The sequence below is a fragment of the Nomia melanderi genome, chromosome 4, assembly GCF_051020985.1.
Source record: "Nomia melanderi isolate GNS246 chromosome 4, iyNomMela1, whole genome shotgun sequence".
NCBI classification, from domain to species: Eukaryota; Metazoa; Arthropoda; class Insecta; order Hymenoptera; family Halictidae; genus Nomia; species Nomia melanderi.
Window position 1 is genome coordinate 2,617,754 of NC_135002.1, and position 22,661 is coordinate 2,640,414.

The 22,661-nt window shown below is 37.0% G+C and overlaps 4 protein-coding genes across 15 annotated transcripts in view; 2 read left to right on the forward strand and 2 right to left on the reverse strand.

Moving 5' to 3' along the window:
• The first annotated feature begins 1,273 nt into the window (after positions 1-1,273).
• Positions 1,274-7,900, forward strand: anchor (integral membrane protein GPR155 homolog anchor). 3 transcript variants are annotated; one of them, XM_031979700.2, is made up of 11 exons: positions 1,274-2,121; positions 3,836-4,124; positions 4,194-4,483; positions 4,549-5,360; positions 5,438-5,505; positions 5,588-5,734; positions 5,808-5,947; positions 6,020-6,182; positions 6,267-6,429; positions 6,531-6,717; positions 7,128-7,900. In XM_031979700.2, the coding sequence occupies exons 2-11, from the start codon at positions 4,024-4,026 to the stop codon at positions 7,439-7,441; spliced, it is 2,385 nt and encodes a 794-aa protein (XP_031835560.1). In that variant the 5' UTR covers positions 1,274-2,121; positions 3,836-4,023; the 3' UTR covers positions 7,442-7,900. The 3 variants fall into 3 exon arrangements, with proteins under 3 accessions (XP_031835560.1, XP_031835558.1, XP_031835561.1); XM_031979698.2 differs by lacking the exon at positions 1,274-2,121 and adding an exon at positions 2,899-3,465; XM_031979701.2 differs by lacking the exon at positions 1,274-2,121 and adding an exon at positions 3,487-3,736.
• A 147-nt stretch (positions 7,901-8,047) lies between these two features.
• Elp5 (Elongator complex protein 5) lies at positions 8,048-9,728 on the reverse strand. The gene is made up of 3 exons (XM_031979716.2): positions 9,508-9,728; positions 9,156-9,334; positions 8,048-9,070 (listed from the first exon to the last, which is right to left on the reverse strand). Exons 2-3 carry the CDS (start codon positions 9,214-9,216, stop codon positions 8,262-8,264), a joined length of 870 nt encoding a protein of 289 aa, XP_031835576.1. The 5' UTR covers positions 9,217-9,334; positions 9,508-9,728; the 3' UTR covers positions 8,048-8,261.
• Positions 9,729-9,884: 156 nt separating this feature from the next.
• Positions 9,885-18,410, forward strand: Madm (MLF1-adaptor molecule). 6 transcript variants are annotated; one of them, XR_012998329.1, is made up of 13 exons: positions 9,886-10,138; positions 10,288-10,526; positions 11,640-11,726; positions 12,298-12,522; positions 12,615-12,745; positions 12,848-12,942; positions 14,909-14,992; positions 15,070-15,357; positions 15,703-15,862; positions 15,963-16,149; positions 16,240-16,359; positions 16,636-17,518; positions 17,626-18,410. XR_012998329.1 is itself a non-coding variant. In XM_076366496.1 (12 exons), exons 1-12 carry the CDS (start codon positions 10,129-10,131, stop codon positions 16,936-16,938), a joined length of 1,929 nt encoding a protein of 642 aa, XP_076222611.1. In that variant the 5' UTR covers positions 9,886-10,128; the 3' UTR covers positions 16,939-18,410. The 6 variants fall into 6 exon arrangements, 5 of the variants coding, with proteins under 5 accessions (XP_076222613.1, XP_076222611.1, XP_031835563.1 ...); XM_076366496.1 differs by having other exon boundaries at positions 16,636-18,410; XM_031979703.2 differs by having other exon boundaries at positions 9,887-10,193; positions 16,636-18,410.
• A 132-nt stretch (positions 18,411-18,542) lies between these two features.
• The window catches only part of LOC116428347 (uncharacterized), a 36,261-nt gene continuing 32,142 nt past the window's right edge, over positions 18,543-22,661 (reverse strand). For 4 of the 5 annotated variants that reach the window (XM_076366493.1, XM_031979888.2, XM_031979887.2 and 1 more), the window contains exons 14-22: positions 22,367-22,615; positions 22,130-22,305; positions 21,919-22,068; positions 21,353-21,845; positions 21,143-21,293; positions 20,844-21,066; positions 20,642-20,771; positions 20,461-20,581; positions 18,543-20,138 (exon numbers count right to left, since the gene is read on the reverse strand). In XM_076366493.1, the coding sequence (XP_076222608.1) occupies positions 19,423-20,138; positions 20,461-20,581; positions 20,642-20,771; positions 20,844-21,066; positions 21,143-21,293; positions 21,353-21,845; positions 21,919-22,068; positions 22,130-22,305; positions 22,367-22,615 (2,409 nt within the window). In that variant the 3' untranslated portion in view covers positions 18,543-19,422. Of the gene's footprint in view, positions 20,139-20,447; positions 20,582-20,641; positions 20,772-20,843; positions 21,067-21,142; positions 21,294-21,352; positions 21,846-21,918; positions 22,069-22,129; positions 22,306-22,366; positions 22,616-22,661 lie in introns of all 5 variants that reach the window. The other variant, XM_031979890.2, reaches the window with a different exon arrangement.

Consider the following 22,661-nt stretch of genomic DNA (forward strand, 5'->3'; position numbering starts at 1 on the left):
GTTTTGTTCCGCGCATCCTCGACTCGGTACGCTCTAACCGTTATGTATACATCATCATCAAATTCCATGGGTGTCGCGCGTTACGTCATCAATCATACTGACTCAAAGCGGAAATGCATGGCACACCGAGTGAAGGGTATTTTCTTCTTGAATCGAGCGCACGGAGTGTTCAAGTACGTATGTAACGCACGGACGAATTACCGTTACCGATCGAGCGTATCATTCACGGGCGAACACGTAATGATTTTCCCGTGGCGAGAGGGAAAAGCGGAGAAAAGTAAAGTAAAGCGTGCACGACTTACCCATACAATGAGCGCACCAAACAAACAAAAACTTTCCCCCTTTGGAAGCTTGACACAATTCACGTGTCCGAAGTCTGTGCAGAACTGGGTGGTGGAACGCGAGCGGGAAGATTATATACGTTCAGTCTATCGCCCTTCCCCCTCCCACGTCCGTATCAGAGTCTTCGATAGGTCACCACGTGACCGTTACCCTCCACGCAAAGTTTAGAAGACGCAGTTCGCGCGAGTCTCTTTTTCTTTTTCTTTTTCTTTTTCTCTTTTCTTGTAAATAAACCAGGAAACCGATTTCTTCTCCTTGTCCGACGCGAAGTGTATCGCGCGGCTGCTTTCTCGCGTTACATCCGGCGATTCTGTTACGATCATCGTCGTATCTGGGTAAATACCCGTCTCCGTATGAAATAGGAAATCCTTAAGGTGCGAGCACACCGGCAAGGAGCTCGCAACATTACGAGAAAAGGATATGAAACGTTCCCACTTTTGTTTCGCTTTGTTATTGTCGCAAGTGAATCGACTCGTCGCGTAACGGTCTGCAATGCGTTTGTATGCGTCACGGGAGTTGCCATTGGAGAAACGCGTATGTCGCAAGTTTCTCGCTCGGTACGTTTTCACCTTTAAGAGGATCCTATTCGAGGCGCGTGTCATAGAGAAATTCTATTGTGGCCGAATAAAATGCGCAGTTCGAGGGGGCACGAGGATGCATCAGGAACGTGTTCATAATCCTCTTTAATGCGATAGGCCGAGCGTAATCGCGTCTCTGGAAATTGAACCGTTTTCCAGCTGTTCGGCTATCGAAGTCTTACGTCAGCATCGTCTGGTTCGAAATACGTCATGATGAGTAACGACTGCCGTTCTCTGGAACGCTAACGTAATTACCCACGTGTTCCAGGAAAAACTGGATGTACGTTACATATGTATCTACCTGAAGCCGAGGCCCGTTCGCGCCTTTCATGCGACTCGGACGGGTTCGTTCTATGTAACTTTCTAACGAGCTACCTCGGCGTGACCTTGAAAGCGGAATTTTCATATTCTTTCCCTTAACCGGCGACGATTATCTTATCGGGAACCGTGCTCGCGATATTGTTAACCGGTGAATCGATTAACGCGACGGACAACTGAAATTTTCTACGTGCACGCACACACGTGCAAATTGATACATAATCGCGTTATAAGCACTGGCTATCGGTCACGTGATTATAATGTGACTCCGTGTACGCGTCCCGATTAGAATGGACTTACGGCGCAGTAATATTATTTTATTTCAGAGAATTGGATGTAAACCAACCGTTTTTGGCACAATTTGCATATGTTTCGCTTGACAGCCGGAATAATAGAATTGTGCAAATTTGATTAGGGGCGAGACCGTTACACAATTGCCCGTATACGTCGCATAATGTCGAATGCTCGTGATAAATATAATAATCGTTTGCACGTTTTTTTTCTTTTTTTTTTATTGTAGAGTTACTAAATATTGAATATTAGGTAATGTTAGGCTAAGTGAACGTAAGTGAGAATATTATTTTTCGTACGATTCGGTGTAACAACCTCTCGAATGAACTTTCCACCGGGAGCAATGTGTCCGGGAAGTTTTCTGTCACGGATGAATCATCGTACGCATGATGAAGGGAATCCGTGAACGGAGAACCGTGTAGCAGAAGATTCGCGGATATTTTCTTCTTAGAATCTACGAGCTAGCGAGTTTCCGCTAATCTCTCGATCGATAGATTAAACGCGGATCGATCGGGAGTGTTTAACGGATAAGTCTCTTTCTAAATTGCAAATTCATTGTTGCGCAAGGTGCAGGAATTTATGAGTCATGGAGGTCAGTGACGTAGACATATATATATATGTATTTTTTTATCTGTCATTTGTTCGGTGCATCGGTTTAAGACATCTGTATGTGTGTGTATGAATGCAATGGTTTTTGCTTTCCTCATTCATAATTAGGATCCGTAAATTCGCCAAAATATTAATTATAATACACTGTATTTAAATTTCATTACCTGTAATAAAAAGATACATACACTTTACATTTGTTTATAATATTATTCGAAGGAAAGATTTGACAGGAGAGGTTTCCGGAATCCTCGTTCCGTAAACATCGATATAAACTTTTGTAATAACACGGAAGGCTGATCCTGGGTCATTTTAGACCCACTTTTTAACCCCACTACCGAAATTTTATAACATCTTATTACATCATAACGGTGTATGGATTTTTGTTTTGAAACGGCGTGAAAAAAATGGTAATAAATCCGATGCAAAATATTTGCAAGAAACGGTTCGATATTGAAATCAGCGATTGAAAATATTTGTTTTGCGTTTCGTGCGAGTACAAAGTCTGCCAGAGACGTAGTTTTCTGATAAGTTTCAACATCGATGATTATCCAGGGTACAGACGTGCTTATTACCCCCTTATCAACAGAAACAGAGAATTTTTCCTCAATAACGATAAACAATATTTTTTTTGTCTTCCCGTGTAACGTCGCAATCGTCTCATTACTTATGACGTATCGTGCATACATATGCACATCCTGTTAGCAGCTTTTACACGTGTACATTTTTAACACATGTCAGTATAAATGACAGAATGCATCGACCTTTTCATTGATTAGATACCGTGCCATACGATACCGCGTACGATACAGAATTGGAAAGTTAGATTACAGGATAGCACGGAAACAAAAATTGCTTAAACTCATGATTTCTTTGTACGCCGATTTCCCAACATTAGTTCGTTTCAGATTTTTATCGATTAAATTCAATTTAAAGAGAAATCTGTTATCTTGTGTACCTAACCTAATAAAATCTGTACCATGGGAAATGAATTTTTATTTAATTACCATTTTTGAAATTATACCGTCTGGAGAGTTTCATTTTTGATCACGGCCTCGTGATTTTTATATTGTAAATGTCAGATTCGAATATTTTTGTATGACAAGTTTCGTTCGGGGCACGTGATACGGCGAGACCAATCAGATGAATCAACGGGGAATTATCGATGTCGCGTGCATCTGGATAAGATTGAAAATTTCCCGTATACGTAACGCGTACGGTTTATCGTGAACTTTTCGTGAATGTAAACTTGCATATATAATATTTACTTCATTGAATCGTTATCGGTATCTTTCGCGGTCTCGTCCTGCAAGATAACGAAGAAACTTTTGTGCGTACTTATTTATTTACATATCGCCTACGAAAAACAATCAACATGTTTGACACATCTTTATAGTGATTCATGACAAATGAAAGTTTCCGTATCAGTTGCCCACGTTTACTGTCATTTTTCAATTAATTTTGCATCGCATCCTCTAACAATTGATAATAAGAATTGCGGTACTACATTTGTTACTTTTTGACGTACAATCTGTTTCTCGCATGAACATACGCCAGCTGCTACATCAAACGATTCAACATGTTGATCATTAATTCACCTAGTAATATTCCTATCACATTATTTTCGTGAATGAATTAAACTTTTATACGATTTATCTTAGCAACGACGTTACGTGTTGTATATTTTTTTCAATTTTCAGGTCACACTGATAAAAGCAATGCTAGTGGGAATAAGAATGAAGTTGACATGAAGTTAACATTACATGCTTTTTCTTATAACTGTCCGTTATGGTACAGTGATACAACTGTATTAATGAGATGACATTTATTGTTAAATTATATAAAGAAGAGTAATTATTGAATGTTAAATTATTAAATATTATCAATCATGTCTACTGTGGAGGAAATACATATTGCTGCAATGGAAAATGAACCCATAGATAACTTGTATCTTGCACTGATACAATGCTTTGCTATTATATTATGCGGGTGAATTTCACATAATGGTTTACGATCCGAATTCTTTGATTTTATTCCTAAAAATATTTTATCTTACAGGTATATTGCTGGAAGGTTTGATATCATTACAAAAACTGAAGGAAACGGCTTGAATATTTTTGTGGGAACATTCGCTCTACCATGTTTAATTTTCACGTCGTTAGCCAAGCTTGACTTTACTTTAGTGAATTGGAAATTTTTACTTGCTGTTCTATTAGCAAAAGGTTGTGTGTTTTTCACTGTTCTTGGTGTCTCTTTATTCATTAAAAGAACATCAAATCCAGGATGTGCTGCCCTGTTTGCGATATTTACCACACAAAGTAATGATTTTGCTATAGGATATCCTATGAGTAAGTAAAGCAGGACATATTGCATATACCTTTAATACTATATTATTAATTATATATTTTTTTAGTTGCTGCATTATATGGGAAAGTGCATCCTGAATATGCTGCTTACTTATACTTAATGGCACCTATATCATTGGCTATCTTAAATCCAGTTGGTTTCGTTTTATTAGAAATTGGTAAACGCAGAAATGAAAACCATAGAAGTTACAAAAACATGATTTATTCTATTGTTAAGGGGATTGTGCTGAACCCAGTACTTTTTATGACTGTACTTGGTATAGTGGGAAATCTTATTTTTAGCCATGTGATACCATGCGTCCTAGCTAGTGTTCTAGATGTATTTGGCAATGCGTTTTCTGCCAGTGCTCTCTTTCTACTGGGTTTAATGATGGTTGGAAAGGTGCATAAACTGAAGGGTACAGCTCTGGTTATACCTGGCATATTGATATCAGTAAAATTGTTGGTTCTTCCGTTAGTTATAAGAGAGTCTATTATTCTCTTAAATGCTGGAGAGAATGCTACGGATACTGAAGATTTAAGTACATATGGATTTTTATATGGAACTATCCCGACAGCACCAGCTTTATTCATTTTTACTCTCCGATATAATCTTGAAATTGACTTGATTGCATCAGCAATGGTTGCTTGCACATTCTTATCTGCTCCACTTATGTTTGTGTCAGCAAAAGTAATTGATGCAGTTTCTGCTGGAATTACACCAGCAAATTACATTCGTCAACTGAATATATTTTCTTTTGATGTGAGCATTGCTTCAATAACAGTTTGCGTATGGTTGTTAATTTGCTTTATAGGATTGGAAAGAAAGAAATATAAATCTGTTACTCATCGATGTACATTGTGTATCGTAATCGCACAGGTTTGTGCTATTATACTTTAAACTGAAGTATGCGCAATGAACGCTTTAAATTTTGATTCGAATTTTTACATTTTCAGTTAGCTACAGCCATAGGTGTGATCATCTGGACCAAACTTGATTCGCACAGCAATGGATCATTCTTGTGGTACTCTAATTTTTAGTCTTTATTTCATTAATCCTTATAGCGTACACTATAAATTGAATTGTATACGTGCATGTACATATAGGTATGTCCAGTTCATTTTAATAACTACTGGCGTTTACGCGTGTCGCATCTGGACAATGGCAACAGCAGCAACTTTATTATATCTGAGTTCCCGATCCTTGAACTTTGTGAAAAATATGCAAAAGTGGTTCTTCCCTGTTGGATGGGGGTATGACGAAAGATAATAACTGTTTTTCAATATTTAACACAGTAATGTAGCTGAAAATTGTATATATTTACAGGGTTCCACTTTTAATAACAATTATAATGTGTAGTACATTAAGTCCAAAGGAGATAATACTCGATTTTAAGAATCCTAACTTCCAGCTGGGTAGAATTCAAGCAGCAACGTCTACTTTTATATTAATATTTTGCTTTATAGGTACGGTATAACAATGGACAGAAAGATAGATAAAGTTAAATGGCTTTCTTTAACTTCTCCTTTTTTTTATAGTAACTTTGGGTTGTTTGATTTTACAACAGAGATATCAACGCCGACACATTTCAGCATCTTACAGCAATTTAGCAGATAATATAGAGAACTCTACGGATGAAGGGATTGAAAGACACGTAGTAGATGTTGAGGATTTAGTTCCGCCTAGCTCCCGCACACCGATGTAAGTATAGTTTGTATACTAAAGTAATAACAGGTAAATTACCTAAGAGTTAAATGATATTATAAAATAATGAATGAATTCCAGTATCGGTTGTGAATATCCGGATGGTTGTCCAAGTGGGACGTGCAGAGGTAACAATAACGAAATCGACAACTGTGATCTTGAGAACGAGCAAGACGCAACGGACGATGCGCAAATACTCCGACATCTAGTATTTCTCATTTTACTCCTATGCTCTATGTTTATCGTGAGTAAAGAACAGAAATTTCCATTGACAATATGCGCAATTGTCAACATAATGTTATCCCGAAGTTGCAATGTAATCAATGTTACACAACGCTGCGGCAGGGTTTATCTATATCGATTGGAACACTAATTATGGAACAATTGACCGGAGTTTACGCGGAACTGACATTCTTGGACGTCGCTTTGAACTTAGGCCAGTCATTAATCGCATTTGCTATCTTTGGCTTGGACCCTGGCCTAGGGAAATTAGGCTATTGGCTCAGAAAAATTTGTCGAGAATGGCGTGCTGGTAGGACCATTATTCTTTTGATATAAGACGTAAAACTGAAATGAGTAATGTTCATTTGAGACATTTATTGACTTGAATAGTTCTTGAGCGCTTTTTTATTTTTTTTTAAATTAATTTTAGAATGAAATTTTGTACATATTTAGTAATATTTTGAGCTTTATACCAAGCATACTTTCTACTATTGTAGATATACTTCTTTGTTCTTCATTATTTTTGTATGAATATTTCCTGGTGCTTTTGATAACTTTTACTCTGCACCTTAATCACCGCAATTAATTAAATTTTATCAAAGTATGTTTAGTGTAATGTGCGAATATTGCATGAATGCGTTACAGGAGAAAACTTTGAAAAAACTCGCACTCATAGTGATGTTATATTTGAAATACGTAATGCAAATGAAATGCTTTTAGGTAAGGAGTTGCAGCTGCCTTCTGAAGATGAACTAAGCCCAGAGGCAAAGGCTATTCGGGAGCAATTTAATCGTTGTCATTTAGCTGAATGCCGTGCTCGTATTACAATTTGCCGCAGACGCTTGTTAAAGATATATAAAGGTGTTTTCAGTGGGACTGATTTAGTTAATTGGCTAATCGAAGCTGGTGTTGCACAAACTAGAGATGAAGCTGTTCGATATGGTCGTTGCCTATTAGAAAGTAGAGTACTACAGCACATCGATGGTACCTACCACTTCAATGATGAAAATGTATTTTACACTTTTAATGCCTAAATCACGAATAGGTTTCGTGAATTGTAGATCCTTTTTTTTATAGTTCCTGTCTTAATGTTATTTATTTTTTTAAAGCGTTATAAGATGGAATATTTTTGTAAAAATATCATGATTGCATTAGACATGTAATTTTTTTTCAAGTCTTCGAGATTATTTATTTACTTAATATATCGTATTATTTTACTGTGAAATTTTTACATATCTAATGATAGATTTATATGTTGTGTGTGTATATATACATGTATGTACACGTATACGACAATTCGTTGAAATCTCTTGTAAAGTATATTCGAGGCTGTGTTACTGTTTCATATACTAATCATAATACCTGACACGTGTATTTCTTATAAAGTTAGATCATTCAGATGAAAGTGATGTAGCTATGTTACAACAAATGCCAAAGATAAGTACTAATATTTAACGTTCTATTTTTAAAGGCTAAAATTTTACACAACATTGAACCTCCTTTTTGAGACTAGCACTTTGAAAAATCTGTATTTTTTACAAAAGCTGTTTTAAAGTTTAAATGGCCAGTGTTCTACTGACGAAGATGATTTCTAACTAATATAATTTGAATGAATGGAGTATTAATAAAATTCATGTATGTCAAATATTCTTTAAAGGAACCTTTTATTGGGCGATTGTACGTACAGTAACAAAATAGTAGACATCTATGTGGCTTTCAACAAAATTGTATAAAATGCAAAACAATTATAAAATAAATAACTTTGCTTAAGATATTAATAGCATAAATATAAACATACTAGGAGAGTGCATTTTAATATCCCATGATAACTTGTCAATGCATTTCACATATAAATTAGATACATAAATCATCATCTGGATCTTCTTCGTCGATATCGTCTATATCTTCTGGTTGATAATGAATTTTTGATGTATTTATTGTATTTGAATTAATCATGTATGGTAATATTGTTTCTTTTCTTTGTTTCATTTCATGTTCACTTATTTCTATCCTAAACGAAGATTCAACCTTTTGTTTTTCATTTTCATGTGCTGCATCTTGTTTTTTACAATGCGCTTCAACTTTTTCCGACTGAATCTCATAGGAAGTACTGTTTTGAGTTACTAATTCGAGTTGCTTTAAAAGTGTGCCACCTAGTTTACGATGTATAATTTCTACCATATACTTGATGTTATCGTTTGTATGCACACCGCAGAACCTTTCTATTTTTACATACGTGGTGCCTAATGTTTCGATGCAAGGTATTTTATTCTGAACGAAGTCTCGTCTATAGATGCATACTAATTGTAACACTTGTTTACTTAATCTTTCCAAGAACCACAATGCTTTAGACAAACCAACAAATAAGATCAGAGATGTCAAGCAATCAATGATCACAGTAGATTTTGTTTTCGTGGTCTTTAAAATATGTTCGAGGGTATCGAAATCCTTATTGTGAATTGTACTCACATCGAGTTGATTTATATCAACCGTGTAATAATCATGAATATTTACATTATTTGACATAAAAGGGTCAGGTTCGTGTCTATACGTGGACTTTGGATCAGAAAATAACAGCAAATCGAATGTGAGATTAGGGTCTTTACATTTCCACATTTGTATCCATCCCGCGATTAATTTCCTCGCGTACATTGCATCCACCCCTAAAATGCATATAAAAAAATATGAACATATTGTTTTTCATATTACAGGCTAATTACTTATTTCTTAAATGTAATATTTTCATACCTTCGTCGAGGACGATTAATTTCGCGCCTTCCAATAAAGGTAACGTTCTTGCACACGCCATTGCGGTGGACCGCGATTCGTTACGAAAAGAATCAGTTATTGAATTAACAACGACCACAGGGTTGTTGAAAGTTCACGTCATGGAACGGGTGTTGGATGAACCATTAAATACGATACATCTGAAAATGTCAATGAAATGTCATTCGAAGGAAAGCGGAAACATTTACCCAGCCTGTCTCAGAATGCAACATATTTAACAGGTCCAAACATAAATTTCGAATGATTCCAATAAATTCATTTTCCATTAGAAAGCACCGGATCCAGTGCGCTTCGTCATTGATTTTCAACTTACGCTGATCGATCACAGTGTTACCCAACTTATGCTTAACGACCGAGACGGGAGTCTCAGTTGAATTATGCTACGACGGTGTTTCAGTTATTAAACGTAAGTTGAGGGGTACTGTCGACGGTTCGCACGAGGAAAAATTTTCCGGTGGTGGGGCACAGCAGGATACGAATAAAGATGTCTCCATTGATGCTAGGCCGCTCTGTAGCATGTACTTGATCGGTCGTGAACTACGCCGCGACATAGAGCGTCGTCCGAAACGTTCGACATCTCGCGTTGTCGGTGCTGCGGAACATGTCCGGGGACGTTGAGAACGTAGTTGACGGGGTTGTCGGTAGGTAGCAGCTGAATCGACCCGAAAAGGGGTGCGGTGCACGGTGATCGCCATACTGGGCGAACGTGACCGAAGACAGAGCGAAAATGAATACCAGAGTGTGTGTCACATCGAACCTATTTCGCTCATAGCAGAGGTTTTTATTTTGACAGTGTGATCAGCGAACGGCTCGCGCGATGTCCGGTACACCGGCCAAGCCCTGAGGGAGACCAGAAACTGTGGATCCGTGCGCGTGACCGCGTAAGATCAGAAATATCGCAGCTCGGGTTTCCTGCGACTCGGGTTGTCGCTGCATGTGTCACTGTGAGTGCTGCTGCTGCTGCTACTACTGCTACTGCTGCTGCTGCTGCTGCTGCTGGTACTGCTGGTGCCAGATCACGTTCGGGACCTGACGTTCACTGCTAGTTTCTTATTGCGCGTTCACGTGTTCACGCGTGTGTATTTCTCGGCAGCGGTGCACAGATGCAACATTGAGGAGCAACTCCGTCGAAGAATTGCCACCGATGAGTTTGGCCGCGTTGCGCTCTGTTCGGTGCTGCTCCTTCAACTAATCGCGTGTGTGATGCCCGGGAGTCGCTCCAGCACGGACCCAGAGCACAAGTCACCGCGGGAAAGTGGTGAAGATTCCGAGGATGAGAGTGAAATCCTGGAGGAGAGCCCCTGCGGGCGGTGGCTCAAACGCCGGGAAGAGGTACACTTGTTTTTTTCCTCCTTTCATCCCCTTGTTTTCATTACCATACACACTTCATCAATGTGTCTGTTTATATCACATGTTTGTCCATTTGTACATGGATATGGGCTCGTTACGGTTTGTACAGCTTCTAACAGGTTGGACGTGTACGTTCTCTGTATGTATTATAACCAGTGTTATGGAACTCTTAATTCTCTCACAGTGAAGGCCGAGCGAAACTTGAGCTAGTTATCGAACCTAGATGTGCGCCGTATGGAAGAGTTTCTAATGTGAAATCGTACGTAAAGGTCTATAATGTAACAATCATTCCAATAAGGGCGAATATTGGAATTGTAACTTCAGCTGTAATGGAATAATACGTATTAGCGGTGATTGTACTTTATTGAAATCAGAGTCTGGTCGGTCCTTGTCGTTTAATTATACTGTGAAAGAGTTAATGGAAAGAGTCATAGATAACTATATTTGCACAAGAAGTTTCTCTTTCATAAAGAACATAAGTTTGATTACAATATCGAGACTTGTGTACCTATCATGGTGCAAAGGATATGCAATGTTATATTTTGCGAATAAAAAGAAATTCTTAAAAGTATTTTTTTATATTCTGAATAATTAAAATGTTACGAACCATTTAGCAAAATGTAATTAAATGTACATATAGAGATTTATTTAAGTGATAATATTTTTCAACTTTTATTATGCATTCTCTTTTTGTAAACATTAAGCTTTCGAACACACATTATCTGTAGAATGATCTCCAACAACTTCTTGGCACTAAGCTTTTACCAACAGCAATCTCTTTCATATTTCATCCTAAAAATAAATTGGCATAGTTGGACCATTGACTACTTACATTAACACAAGACTGTTTTGTTCTAACATGTTTCTCTTTGTTATTTTATAAAGAATTAAGACGCATAATATTACAAACATAGAAGAACAATTAATGATTGTTTTATAGCACTTAAGGAATATATTTTGTGTACTAAAAATCTGTTTATTTCAGTATAAAACCAACAATGTTTCCGTTTTGGTTGAAAAGCAAAAGTGATACTAAAGAAAAGTAAAAAGATATGTTTGTTTATTTGTTGTTCAATAACTATTATTTTATGTTAGGTATATGTAGGTTCCAAGTCCACGTTAGCCGAAGGCTCTACCTTTGGAGCAGCCAGAGGCAGTGAAAACGAAGTCACTGAAATGGAGGTATGTCTATTTAAAGGAAAATAGGCTATCTCTTCTGTTTTACGCATCTTAGTTTATGTTTTGAATACACATTTGACGGTATATTATTCAATTCAGGAAGAACTACCTATATTTATCACTTTAGCCTAGTATAATGTGAATACCTACAATGACAATCCCTACTCTCAGTGAGCTCCCCTCCTTAAATTCCTTGCAAGGTCACATTAATGTAATGGCAAATAGGCATGAAATTGTTTGAGTCGTACGTCGAGTAACTTTAAAATGAACGATTGGCAGTAATATATTCTGTTACTCTGCATATAGGTCCTCAGAATGTATTAATAGCCTGGTTTTATTTTTACTTTGTATAGCTTTTATACCTTGTAAATAAACATTGATGTATATATTACATGTGTAAATTATAACTACAAATAAACTAACTTTTTGCGTTTTATGTTGTTGATTTGCATTGTGCAAACAATTTGTTAAATATGCATTAAATACGCACATGTATATATATATATACATGTATATATGTGTGCGTATGCTCATATAGGATAATGTATTCTCATAAATATTATTTGTTATCTAGGTGGAGCAACGTGATGTACCAGGAATCGACTGTGCTTACTTGGCAATGGATACAGAAGAGGGTGTTGAGGTTGTTTGGAATGAAGTGCAATTTTCTGAAAGGAAAAACTTCAAGGCACAAGAAGAAAAAATACAACTTGTATTTGAAAACCTGACACAATTAGAGCACCCAAATATTGTTAAATTTCATAGGTATTGGACAGATACTCACAATGATAAGCCTCGAGTGAGTCATCAAACATAATAATCATATTAATACTCTGACTGAAATTCCGAGCGACGCTTATACTACTTATCGTGTTGTCTGTTGTTTATCAGGTTATATTCATAACTGAGTATATGTCCTCTGGGTCATTGAAACAGTTCCTAAAACGAACAAAACGTAATGTAAAGAAATTACCCCTGCAAGCATGGAAACGTTGGTGTACTCAAATATTATCTGCATTGAGGTAACACAGTTCCTTATATCGCTTATAAATCTCATAGATCGTATTAATCCCGTAGTTTTGCATTATATTTTACGTATTTTAATCTAGTTAAAATTGTTTCAGTTATTTACATTCCTGTTCACCTCCAATTATTCATGGAAATCTCACTTGTGACACTATATTTATTCAACATAATGGACTTGTAAAAATTGGCTCGGGTAAGTATTTATATGGCGAAATGTAAAAAAGTTTCCATTTTGAGAAGGATGCTGTATATCCTTGGAAGTACAGCATTGAATATAATATTTCTACTTTATGTAATGAAATATTCTGCTAACAAGTATGAAGACATAAGTTGCTCATAGGTATTGATAAGAGCACTTATCCTAAAATGAAATAATTTAGTGTACATTGGAGTAGGAGTTTGCAAGGAGCTTCCCTTTTTTTATTCACAGGACAATGAGAGGCTAATAGTTTTGTTTCTCATAATTTTCACGAACGAAAGTAATAAAAAAAAAAAAAAAGAATTTCACAGTATAGGATTATTAACAACCGAGCGGGCGAAGTTAAAATAACAACTGTAAACCTAACTGGTATTTATTTTGTTTTTACATGGGGTGTATGCAAAGTACGTATATTACTATTACTGTGATTGTCTTGTACGGTAAGCCAATCGGCAGTAATTAATATAACTTTTTTACGTCATTACGAAATTAATCTCTGTCTGACAGATAAATATAATCGAACTAAACTGATGTACGAACAATACACTTTGATATAAATCATAAAAGATAATAACGTGCGGAAGAGGGTGCGATTCAATTGTGACGTTCAAAGAAAGTTTCATTTGGTTCTATAATGTAATCTTTCATAAGTGAGATAATATTAATTGAGCCTTGTAACGAGATCAATGACATGAGGCGAAGGAATACTATTTCTACGGATATCCCTGATAACTCTACTGGAAACTTAATGTGATATATTAGCGCTTCACTTTTAATATTGAGTCAATCACTTTAGAACCGTTTCGTATAATCACTGTAACTGTGTTTACATTCGTTCTACGTGCATATCAATTTTTGTTGTACATTGTCCATTAGTAATGTCAATCTGTTAGAAAGATTGTGTATTATAAACCGTTCTTTCATATTAGGAGTAACTTGAGTCCTCATTTTTAATTGTAGCAGATAGGCTAATCTAGATAATGAAAAAAACACAGCAAAGTCTTCGAAGAGAGAGGAAGTACAATCGTACTTTCGCCCATCCGGAGGAAATAGATCAAGCGACAGCGACCTTCTTCGATTGGTGTAAATTGTGAAAACATGGTGAATTTGATGGAAATACATTTGGCAGATAACCAACGACTATTGCCAGCTAAGTAATTTAGGCGTAATGAGGTAAACACTCCCATTTATGTATGTATATATTATATACATATATATACATCTACATCTTAATTACTGGTAGACTGGTTATACGTTAATACAGAATATTAATATTTCTTTAGTTTAATATCGTTAGTGCCATTATATTGCACTATTCATCCCTCGAGTTAACGGATTATGAATCCGATAAGGGGCAGAGCGTTTTGTGTCTCTTGGTCCTTTTGAACCATTCAGCGCACGCATCTCCATTGTATTCTAATATTTTTGTTTTGTACACCCGACCACCAATAAAACGAAATCCTTGTGTCCTATTCCTTTTGCTAAAAGTTCCACCGTACTCGATGAAAGTGTCTCTTCAAAGTGTTAACACGACCAAACATGTATGTTTCAGTTCACATTTGAATAACAGCAATTTGTCTCTTGTCTTTCCCTCGTTAAGAGACATTTTCATACATATAAATGTGTCCAAAAAAAAAAGAGAAAAAAAATATATTAACCGTATGAGGGCTCAAGTTACTCTTAGGATAAATTTTCAGTTACAACACAATTTTTCTAGAGGTTTATTAATTTACTTGTTGTGGCAGAGGTGGCGGGTATTCGGACAGAAGACCGTCTACAATTGTTTTCTTATATTTTTCTATTCAGGATGATTCATAGAATTCCTGCTGCCTCGTACAAACAATTCTCTAACACATTGCTTGTCGAAATCTATTATATAAACATATATCACCTTCGTGTGTGCGTATTGGAAAGCGCAATGCGCGAAATTAATGTTGTTTTATTTATCATCTAATTGCAGTGGCGCCTGATGCAATCCACCATCACGTGAAAACTTGTAGAGCAAACATGAAGAACATGCATTTTGTAGCACCTGAATATGGAAGTAAGCGATTGATTGCAACGACACTATGTTTGAAAAAGTTAACACGTATGAAAATTGTTGTCTGTATTTTCTTGCAGATTCTGTAACACCTGCCATTGATATTTATTCGTTTGGTATGTGTGCCCTGGAAATGGCCGCGTTAGAAATCCAAGGGAACGGTGACAGTGGAACGATCGTAACCGAGGAGAACGTTAGAAAAACGATAGAATCATTAGACGATGCCCAACAGAAAGACTTCATCCGGAAATGTCTTCAAGTAGACCCACTTAGTAGACCAAGTGCCAGGGAACTCCTTTTTCATCCTGTCCTGTTTGAAGTACATTCATTGAAATTACTCTCAGCCCATGCATTGGTTAATTCAGCTAGTAAGTTTCATGGCGCACATATTTCTAGGATCATTGAACAGCACACATGGGTCATTCACGCCTATAATCTGGGAAATTATATAAAAAATTGAACTGCGAACAAAATTTCATTCTTGTAGAATATTGGAACAGGTAAACAACTGATTGGTCGTTTATATATGCAAATGACTCATGTACTCTATTCAGGGTTGAGATAAGATTTTTTCCTTTGCCCTGACAATGTTTCTTCCAACGCATTGCAACGTGTATTAGATATAGCGAAATTTGTTCAGTATTAGACAATGAAACAGCATCTTTTGAGGGAATGATAATGGAACGGTTCAGTGATATCGTTTGTTCTTTCAGCCAACATTTCAGAAACGATAACCGACGAGGTACTGCAAAGGCTATACGGGCCGGATACGGTGGTGGCCGAAATCAAATACCAAGGTCAACCGCCTCAGCAGATTCGGTTAAGTGATATCCCTGTTACAGAAAAATTAGAGAAGTTTGTCGAAGATGTAAAGTGAGTATAACCTGATGGTGGTAGACAGTTGTCGCAGGGGTGAGTTTTTGATCGTGATCATTGGCACGTTAATGGTACCAATAAAATTTCCTGTCGACAGATATGGAATATATCCATTGACAGCATTTATGGCGAAGTTGCCACCGCCAGTTCGGCCCAGGGCGATATCGCCCGAGGTGACCGAATCGGTGAAGTCGGTCACGCCGGAGCCAGTGGACGTGGAGTCTCGAAGAGTAGTTAATATGATGTGTAACGTTAAGCCTAGAGAAGAGAGTTGTGAATTACTTGTGAGTGATAAACGAAATGTTAACCTGTACGAATAATCGCTGACCGAAATCGTTTTCGTGTTCCTCACGCCTGGTATATATATTTTATAGATGACAATATTGTTACGAATGGACGACAAAATGAATAGGCAATTAACGTGTCCTGTGAGCCAAGTAGATACGTCACTGCTTCTCGCGCAGGAACTTGTACATTTTGGGTTCATTAACGAGGTAATTACACTGTCCCTTGTTAAACAACATTCGCGATGATGGGAAGCAAGAAGTTGGGCGTCTCTTGAACACATTCTATTATCTCTTATCTAATCGATACCATTAGGACGTTGGGAATGTGTTTGAATTTAACTTGTTTCGAAAATGAGAAATTGGAACGTTTGGTGTAGTACGCGAGATGCTCGAATCTCTACCTTCTCATACGTGTAAAATTCATATGCGTTCACACGTAAACAAGATTTTAAAGTTAAGGGAGTACAATGTTTTTTTCTGCAGAACGATCGTGATAAGATAGCGAATTTAATCGAAGAGGCATTAAGGAGTTGCTTTAACAAACAGATGATGACACCAGGAATGGTATCGTTAACTAATCTTCCCACCCAAACTACTTTACTGCTGCCTGGTCCGGAATTTCCATGCTTGCAACACTTTGATAACTCGATGTATAACGCGACAACATCCAATAGTGATAGTGTAACTAACCCGCTGCCAAAAACCTCAGGTCTCCCCGTGTCGAGTAACTCGAGCAAAAGTCACGACGAAGCTGAACCACCGACGAATACTGAGAGCGGTAGTTAACCATCCAGGATATCTGGTAACTCAGTTCACTGTGCCACTTTGCACGCTCTATGTATAGACTGGCTATGTATTTTTATATTTAAGTAAACAGGAGGAAAGAATGGAATTAAAATCATTAAAAAAGAAACGACAAAAAAAGAAAACAAAGAATACAAAAAAAAAATAATGAAGGGTGCCGTGGCTAAACCACTAAGGCTCGACACGCAGTATAATTGAGTGTGGCTCGGTTTCTCTCGGGAACACGAGATTCTTTTTTTCTTTTACAAAGCTGTTCCACGTTAAACTTTCATTTCGTTCGGATCGTCAACCGTATTTTCTTTTCTTTTTTATAAACTATTGAATAATTTTAGGAAATGAGATTATAAAACGAAAAAAAAAAGGATATAAATAAAGGCCGTGTTCCATAATTTCAGTTAAGGAGAATATTGAGATTACCAGTGTAACGAGTTATAAGAAAACTGCGTCTAGTTATTACGGGATCAGTCTGATTCCTGTTTCACGTATCTGTTGTCACCCATTACTAGGCTGATATAAAGGGCATTTTTCTAGAAAACGTTTCGATTCCTTCGAAAAGCTTTGGGTAAATTATTTGAATAATTGAAATACAAAAAAAAAGGAAATTATACCTTGTACCGCAATGTGACGAGATGTATCATAGAAATTTATTTTGTATATACAATTTGACAGATTGAAAGATGGTGGAAGAAGAGGAAGGAATAATTTAATTAATTAGGTACGGGATTAGCTCGGTCGTACAGCAACGCGAAAATGATAAATACGATGAAGACTACGAACTTCGCACTTATTTTCGCTTAAATACTCAATATTTGTTGTAATTCATCCCTGAAACATTTGAATTACCAAATTATATTTCCTGTTCACAATGAATGAAATAAAAGAGGATCAGGTGTCGCTTTTTTTGTTTGTTTGTTTTTTTTCTTTTTAAGAAAAAAAAAAGGAAATAATAGTGATCAGCTGCAGCCACGGCCCTCCTATACTTCGGTATTATTGATGTGATTAAATCAAGATTATTAAATCTCGATAAAATTAGCTGAAATCCTTGTAAATAATTTATATTTTTAAGAAAAATCTGTTGACACAGAGAACTAGTCATATAGGTATATTCGAGTGCTAACAAACTAACACCGACCTTATTATGTCTTTTTGCATTTATAACACGTGCTTGGCCAAGAGAATACTGCTCCAATTTCGTACCTCGGTAAAAGAAATTTCAGTGACGCATTTCACTAAGCGAACGACTAACCATACTAGCGATAAAGAAGAAAAAAACTATTACCAACAACATAAACTTTGATCTTAAGTATGTAAGTAGACTTATCGAAACTAAATTGAATGTGTATAGCTTTATAATTCAAATTATAAAATGAGAGAAAAAAGTGCGACGACTGAATCTGGATATTATGAAAAGGGCTGTACGATGACAGTGATAAATAAATACTATAACTCGGAATTCCACTGCCTGAAATTTGTTTTTCGTTCATTGAAACTGTCACTCCTGTCTTCCTGATTGTTTCGGCTTCTGCTCCTATGTACATTGTACCTGGACATCTGTGGAAATAGGGAAACATGAGTTCGAAATAATGTATTCTATAAAAAATTTATTTATATGACCTTATAGTGGAAGGACAAACATGACTTGTCTTCGATGTAAAACACTTTTATGGATGGAGCATAATGAAAAAACGTCCTTACAAAGGGTTTTCTTATTAATTGATGTTTTTTAAAACATTTAATAAGACAGAGAGAGAGAGAGAGAGAGAGAGAGAGAGAGAGAGAGAGAGAGAGAGAGAGAGAGCGAGAGAGAGAGATCGTTGAAAGAGCGTATATGTGTTTGTAAAGAAAAGCGAGATTGTACATCTTCCGAGTTGTTTAGCTTAACACATTGCAAGCGTAATGTAATACTCTTACAACGCTAGGTCTTTGTTACATGATCAAACATAACGTTAAACAACATTATAAGTGATGATAATAATAACATTTTTTAAAAAGTACTGCTTGTTTGGATACACATATCCAACAGAACCTTCCTGTACGATTCCCTTACCACAGAGAAATTGGTAAAGTAATGTTTCATAAAAATAAGTAACTTAATAGATTCAAATTTTCATAAGTATTTCATGATGATTACATAGAACAATGCTCCTCAATGAATCATGTTGCTATTAAATTTGATGGTGTTGTGTATATATTCATATACATATAGTTATTAAAATCTTTATTGAGTAGAAAATAATTCACACATTTTAAGTACTCATACAACAGAAATAATTTTGACTGTAAGTGATCTGTGCAGAAATCGATGCATTCACATAAGAAAAACGTTAGTAGTAACTTAAATATTAATCATCTATTTAATTAATCAGTAAAATGGAATTCTACTATATTAAAAATTAGAATCATTGAAAAGCATTGAGCACATTATTTAATTGAATCAGTGAACACGAACAATACGTCAGATGAAACTTAAGTACCATCTGTAGAGTGCGTACGATTTAACAGGTAATCAAGATCATGAGAGATACGATCCAGCATACCGCTCGTCGTAGCTTCGCAATTTGTGACCATGACTTCCGGTGCTTTTTCTTCCCCGTCCGGTTGTTTACGTTCTGTCGTATTAGCTATATCAGGAATAATGTTCACATGTTCTCTGGTCTTTAGTTCGTTCGTGGACAATAATTCGACGTCGCTTTTAACGGCCAAAGTGACGTCCGGCATACCGGTCAAACGGGACTCGACATCGGCACTGCACAAAACTTTAGCCGAGCTCTCCGGCGTCGGATTGTGAGGTATGAAAATTTGCTGGTTCTGCGGCTCGCGGTATTTCCCGTATTCTCGAAAGCTGCAGCATTCGTTGTTGCTGTAAGGTTCGCTCACGCAGTGCGACGTCCGCGGAGAAAATATGGCGTCGAACACGATCGCTTCTTGGTACTTCCGCGGGCTCGTGCTGTAATTCTCAAGATTTATGTCGTCAGAGTGATCGATGCGTATTTCTGGCAAGAATCGGCTTGCAACGGGGACGGAGGGCTTCGAGTATGAGGACGAAGACTCGTTCACGAACTCACGCATGTCTATACTACCGGCTGCAATTCCACGAGCTTCTATGTAGGACTCCCCCAAGACTAAGGATGATGGAGGTGGTGCCATGTCGTTTTCCACCTCTGCACCACTTTTCGAACACACTAACCAAAGGTTAAAAAACATTTGATTTCTAACAAGGTATTCAAAGATTTGCAGCTTAGGTTCCCAGTTGATATTTTGTTAGATTTCTAGATGTTAGCCATGCTCATTTAGAAGTGTGTTACGAGTACATTTAATTGCATACATTGCATAAGTCTAGGAGGAATAACAATGCTTTACTTTTATTTCTAATTTAATTTGACGATTAACGAAACTCCCGAAAAGAATATGACTTGTACTTGGAAACCTCAACATTGACTGCAAGAACCTAGCTTCAGTTCAATATACTAGTCAACCTGTTTGTAGCCTACTTTTATGAAATACCTTTAATTGGCTCAGACGTTATCTCCTCTTCTGTGCTCTGTTTCCATGTCAGTTTCTTCAAGATCGAATCGACAATTGCTAATTCACCACTCACAATGTAGACCATTATTATGATGAACCCCTTTAAACATTGAGAATTATAAATTCGAACAGATAAGTATTGTTAGCAAGAAATGCTTACCAAAACAGAGGAAAGAGATGCAAATACATAGTGGAAGATAATAGAGGTGGAGTTTATGTAGAAGATGGAGGATGCTTCTATCGAGATTACACCACAAATGACAATAGCTGCACGATGAAGCATTCGTAGTCTGAATAAAAGGAATCATGTTAACTTTCATTCAGTCTATGAATATTGGTCAAGTGTGTTGGCACAGCTGTACCTTGATTCTATTGCCTCTTTCTTCATAACATTCTCTCCAACTAGAGCATGCGCTTTCTGCAAAATACCTAAATATAATAATGCAAATATGAGAAACATCATGGTGGCACAAGTTACAAATATATTGTAGACTCCACTGCCAAAGATCAGCCACCAGGATTCATGTCTCCACCTGGTGCTCTTATGTGTGAGTTCTGTAGTTAGCACTGCTAAGATGGGGACACCTATACCACATCAAAGTGTCATGTAATAGGAAGTTCAATCAAGAACTTTATTCTTTTTTACGTAATATAATCCTACCAGTAATGACTGCAATGACGGTAGGTTGAAAATGTTTGCTGTACTGGACTTGTGTTAATCCAGCATAAATGATCAGTGCTTCTGATATGGGTGCAGACATACCAATGAGAAGGAAAGCTTCTAAAGCTATTGCCACAATAGCATAGGAACTCTGAAATTAAACGGTATGTTCATGTTGAATCTAAAGTTCCATTAAGGTGTCCTCAGTACCTCTGGAAGATTACTGTACACAGCATAGATGAAAACAGCCATTGCTCCTACTAAAGCACTGCAACATTGAAGCTTCAAGAAGTTCAACCAATCACGATTTTTCCACCAGAAAGTTCCAAGAATGAGGGAAGACAAGAGACATTGAACTAAACAGCTGCCACATCCAAATATTACAATAAATGTAGTTTGTTCCTTCTTCGCTAACACTACTCTCACTGCTCGTGCTGTTAGAAAAATTGCAAAAGTCCCTGTGTTAGGACATAAGCAGTGAGTGGTAGCATCCCCTGGTACAGTATTCACTATGCAACTATTCAAATCCCAGCTGCCCGCATTGTCCAAGAGGCCACAAGACACATTCCAAAAACTGGACTGATTCTGTATATGTCTCATTTGCAAATCAACCCATATTTTGTTATGCTTATCTGGATTGAAAGCTGGCACCGCTACCATGATGACCCGAGAATTAATTCGAAACTCGAGATCAGTACCATCGCTACGAAAATGAAACATTTCAGTTAAGAAACAATTGAGCTGCATCAGGCTTTCGAGTTACTGAATTCACTCACTCAAGCTCCTTGACGTAAGTGATTGGAAGAAAGTGAGATACATTTTTAAAAACCACCACAATTCCATTAAGTCTGTTGTCAGACTTTGGATTCCTTTGTTTCTTTTTCCACAGTCTCACGGTTACTTTATCATCGTACCAATTCGGATATCTATAAGAAGTTAATCGAATCAAGAAAATACCCATGACTACTTTCTACAAACAATAATTACATAGAATCATCCACTGGGATCTGAAGTGAATGCGTAATACTATCAGCATTGTGTTGTTGCAACTCTTGAACATCCACCACCAAAGAAGATAAGGATAGATGTTTGTAAGGTTCACCGGACGCCTTTGACCAGTGCATTAAGCTTCGTTGTGTAATTTGAAAGAGCAACAGAACTTTCTAAAAATTATTAACCATCAACCATCCATTTCTGTCTGCGACATTATCAGGATCACCTTACCTGTTGACTCAAGATCGAATTTTCATCGTCAAGTATTCGGCTGATAATGCGTATCAGAGCTTCTGTCGAGGCGTGTAAGTCTAATGGATCGACATTGTGTTGATAACGTTCGATTTCCGCCAGTATGCTCAATATGCGATCCCCTTCGCCAGGATAGAGTGGCAATCCACGTGACCGTAGGACTTCCCAAAAGGAGAATATCGTTTCTGATCCAGAGGTGTTCTGGTACCCCAGAGTAAGACTTTTAAACTACAAACAAACAGAGGAAAATTAACTTCTTCCCCAACGGTACCAT

Bases quoted from the DNA above. Each gene is read 5' to 3' on its own strand.
- anchor (XM_031979700.2), top strand. From the start codon at position 4,024: ATGTCTACTGTGGAGGAAATACATATTGCTGCAATGGAAAATGAACCC. The intron at 4,484-4,548 runs GTAAGTAAAGCA...ATATTTTTTTAG, and splicing joins TGCTATAGGATATCCTATGA to TTGCTGCATTATATGGGAAA. The intron at 6,183-6,266 runs GTAAGTATAGTT...AATGAATTCCAG, and splicing joins CCTAGCTCCCGCACACCGAT to TATCGGTTGTGAATATCCGG.
- Elp5 (XM_031979716.2), bottom strand. From the start codon at position 9,216: ATGGCGTGTGCAAGAACGTTACCTTTATTGGAAGGCGCGAAATTAATC. The intron at 9,071-9,155 runs GTATGAAAATAT...TATGCATTTTAG, and splicing joins ATTAATCGTCCTCGACGAAG to GGGTGGATGCAATGTACGCG.
- Madm (XM_076366496.1), top strand. The intron at 12,746-12,847 runs GTAACACAGTTC...AAATTGTTTCAG, and splicing joins CAAATATTATCTGCATTGAG to TTATTTACATTCCTGTTCAC. The intron at 15,863-15,962 runs GTGAGTATAACC...TCCTGTCGACAG, and splicing joins AAGTTTGTCGAAGATGTAAA to ATATGGAATATATCCATTGA.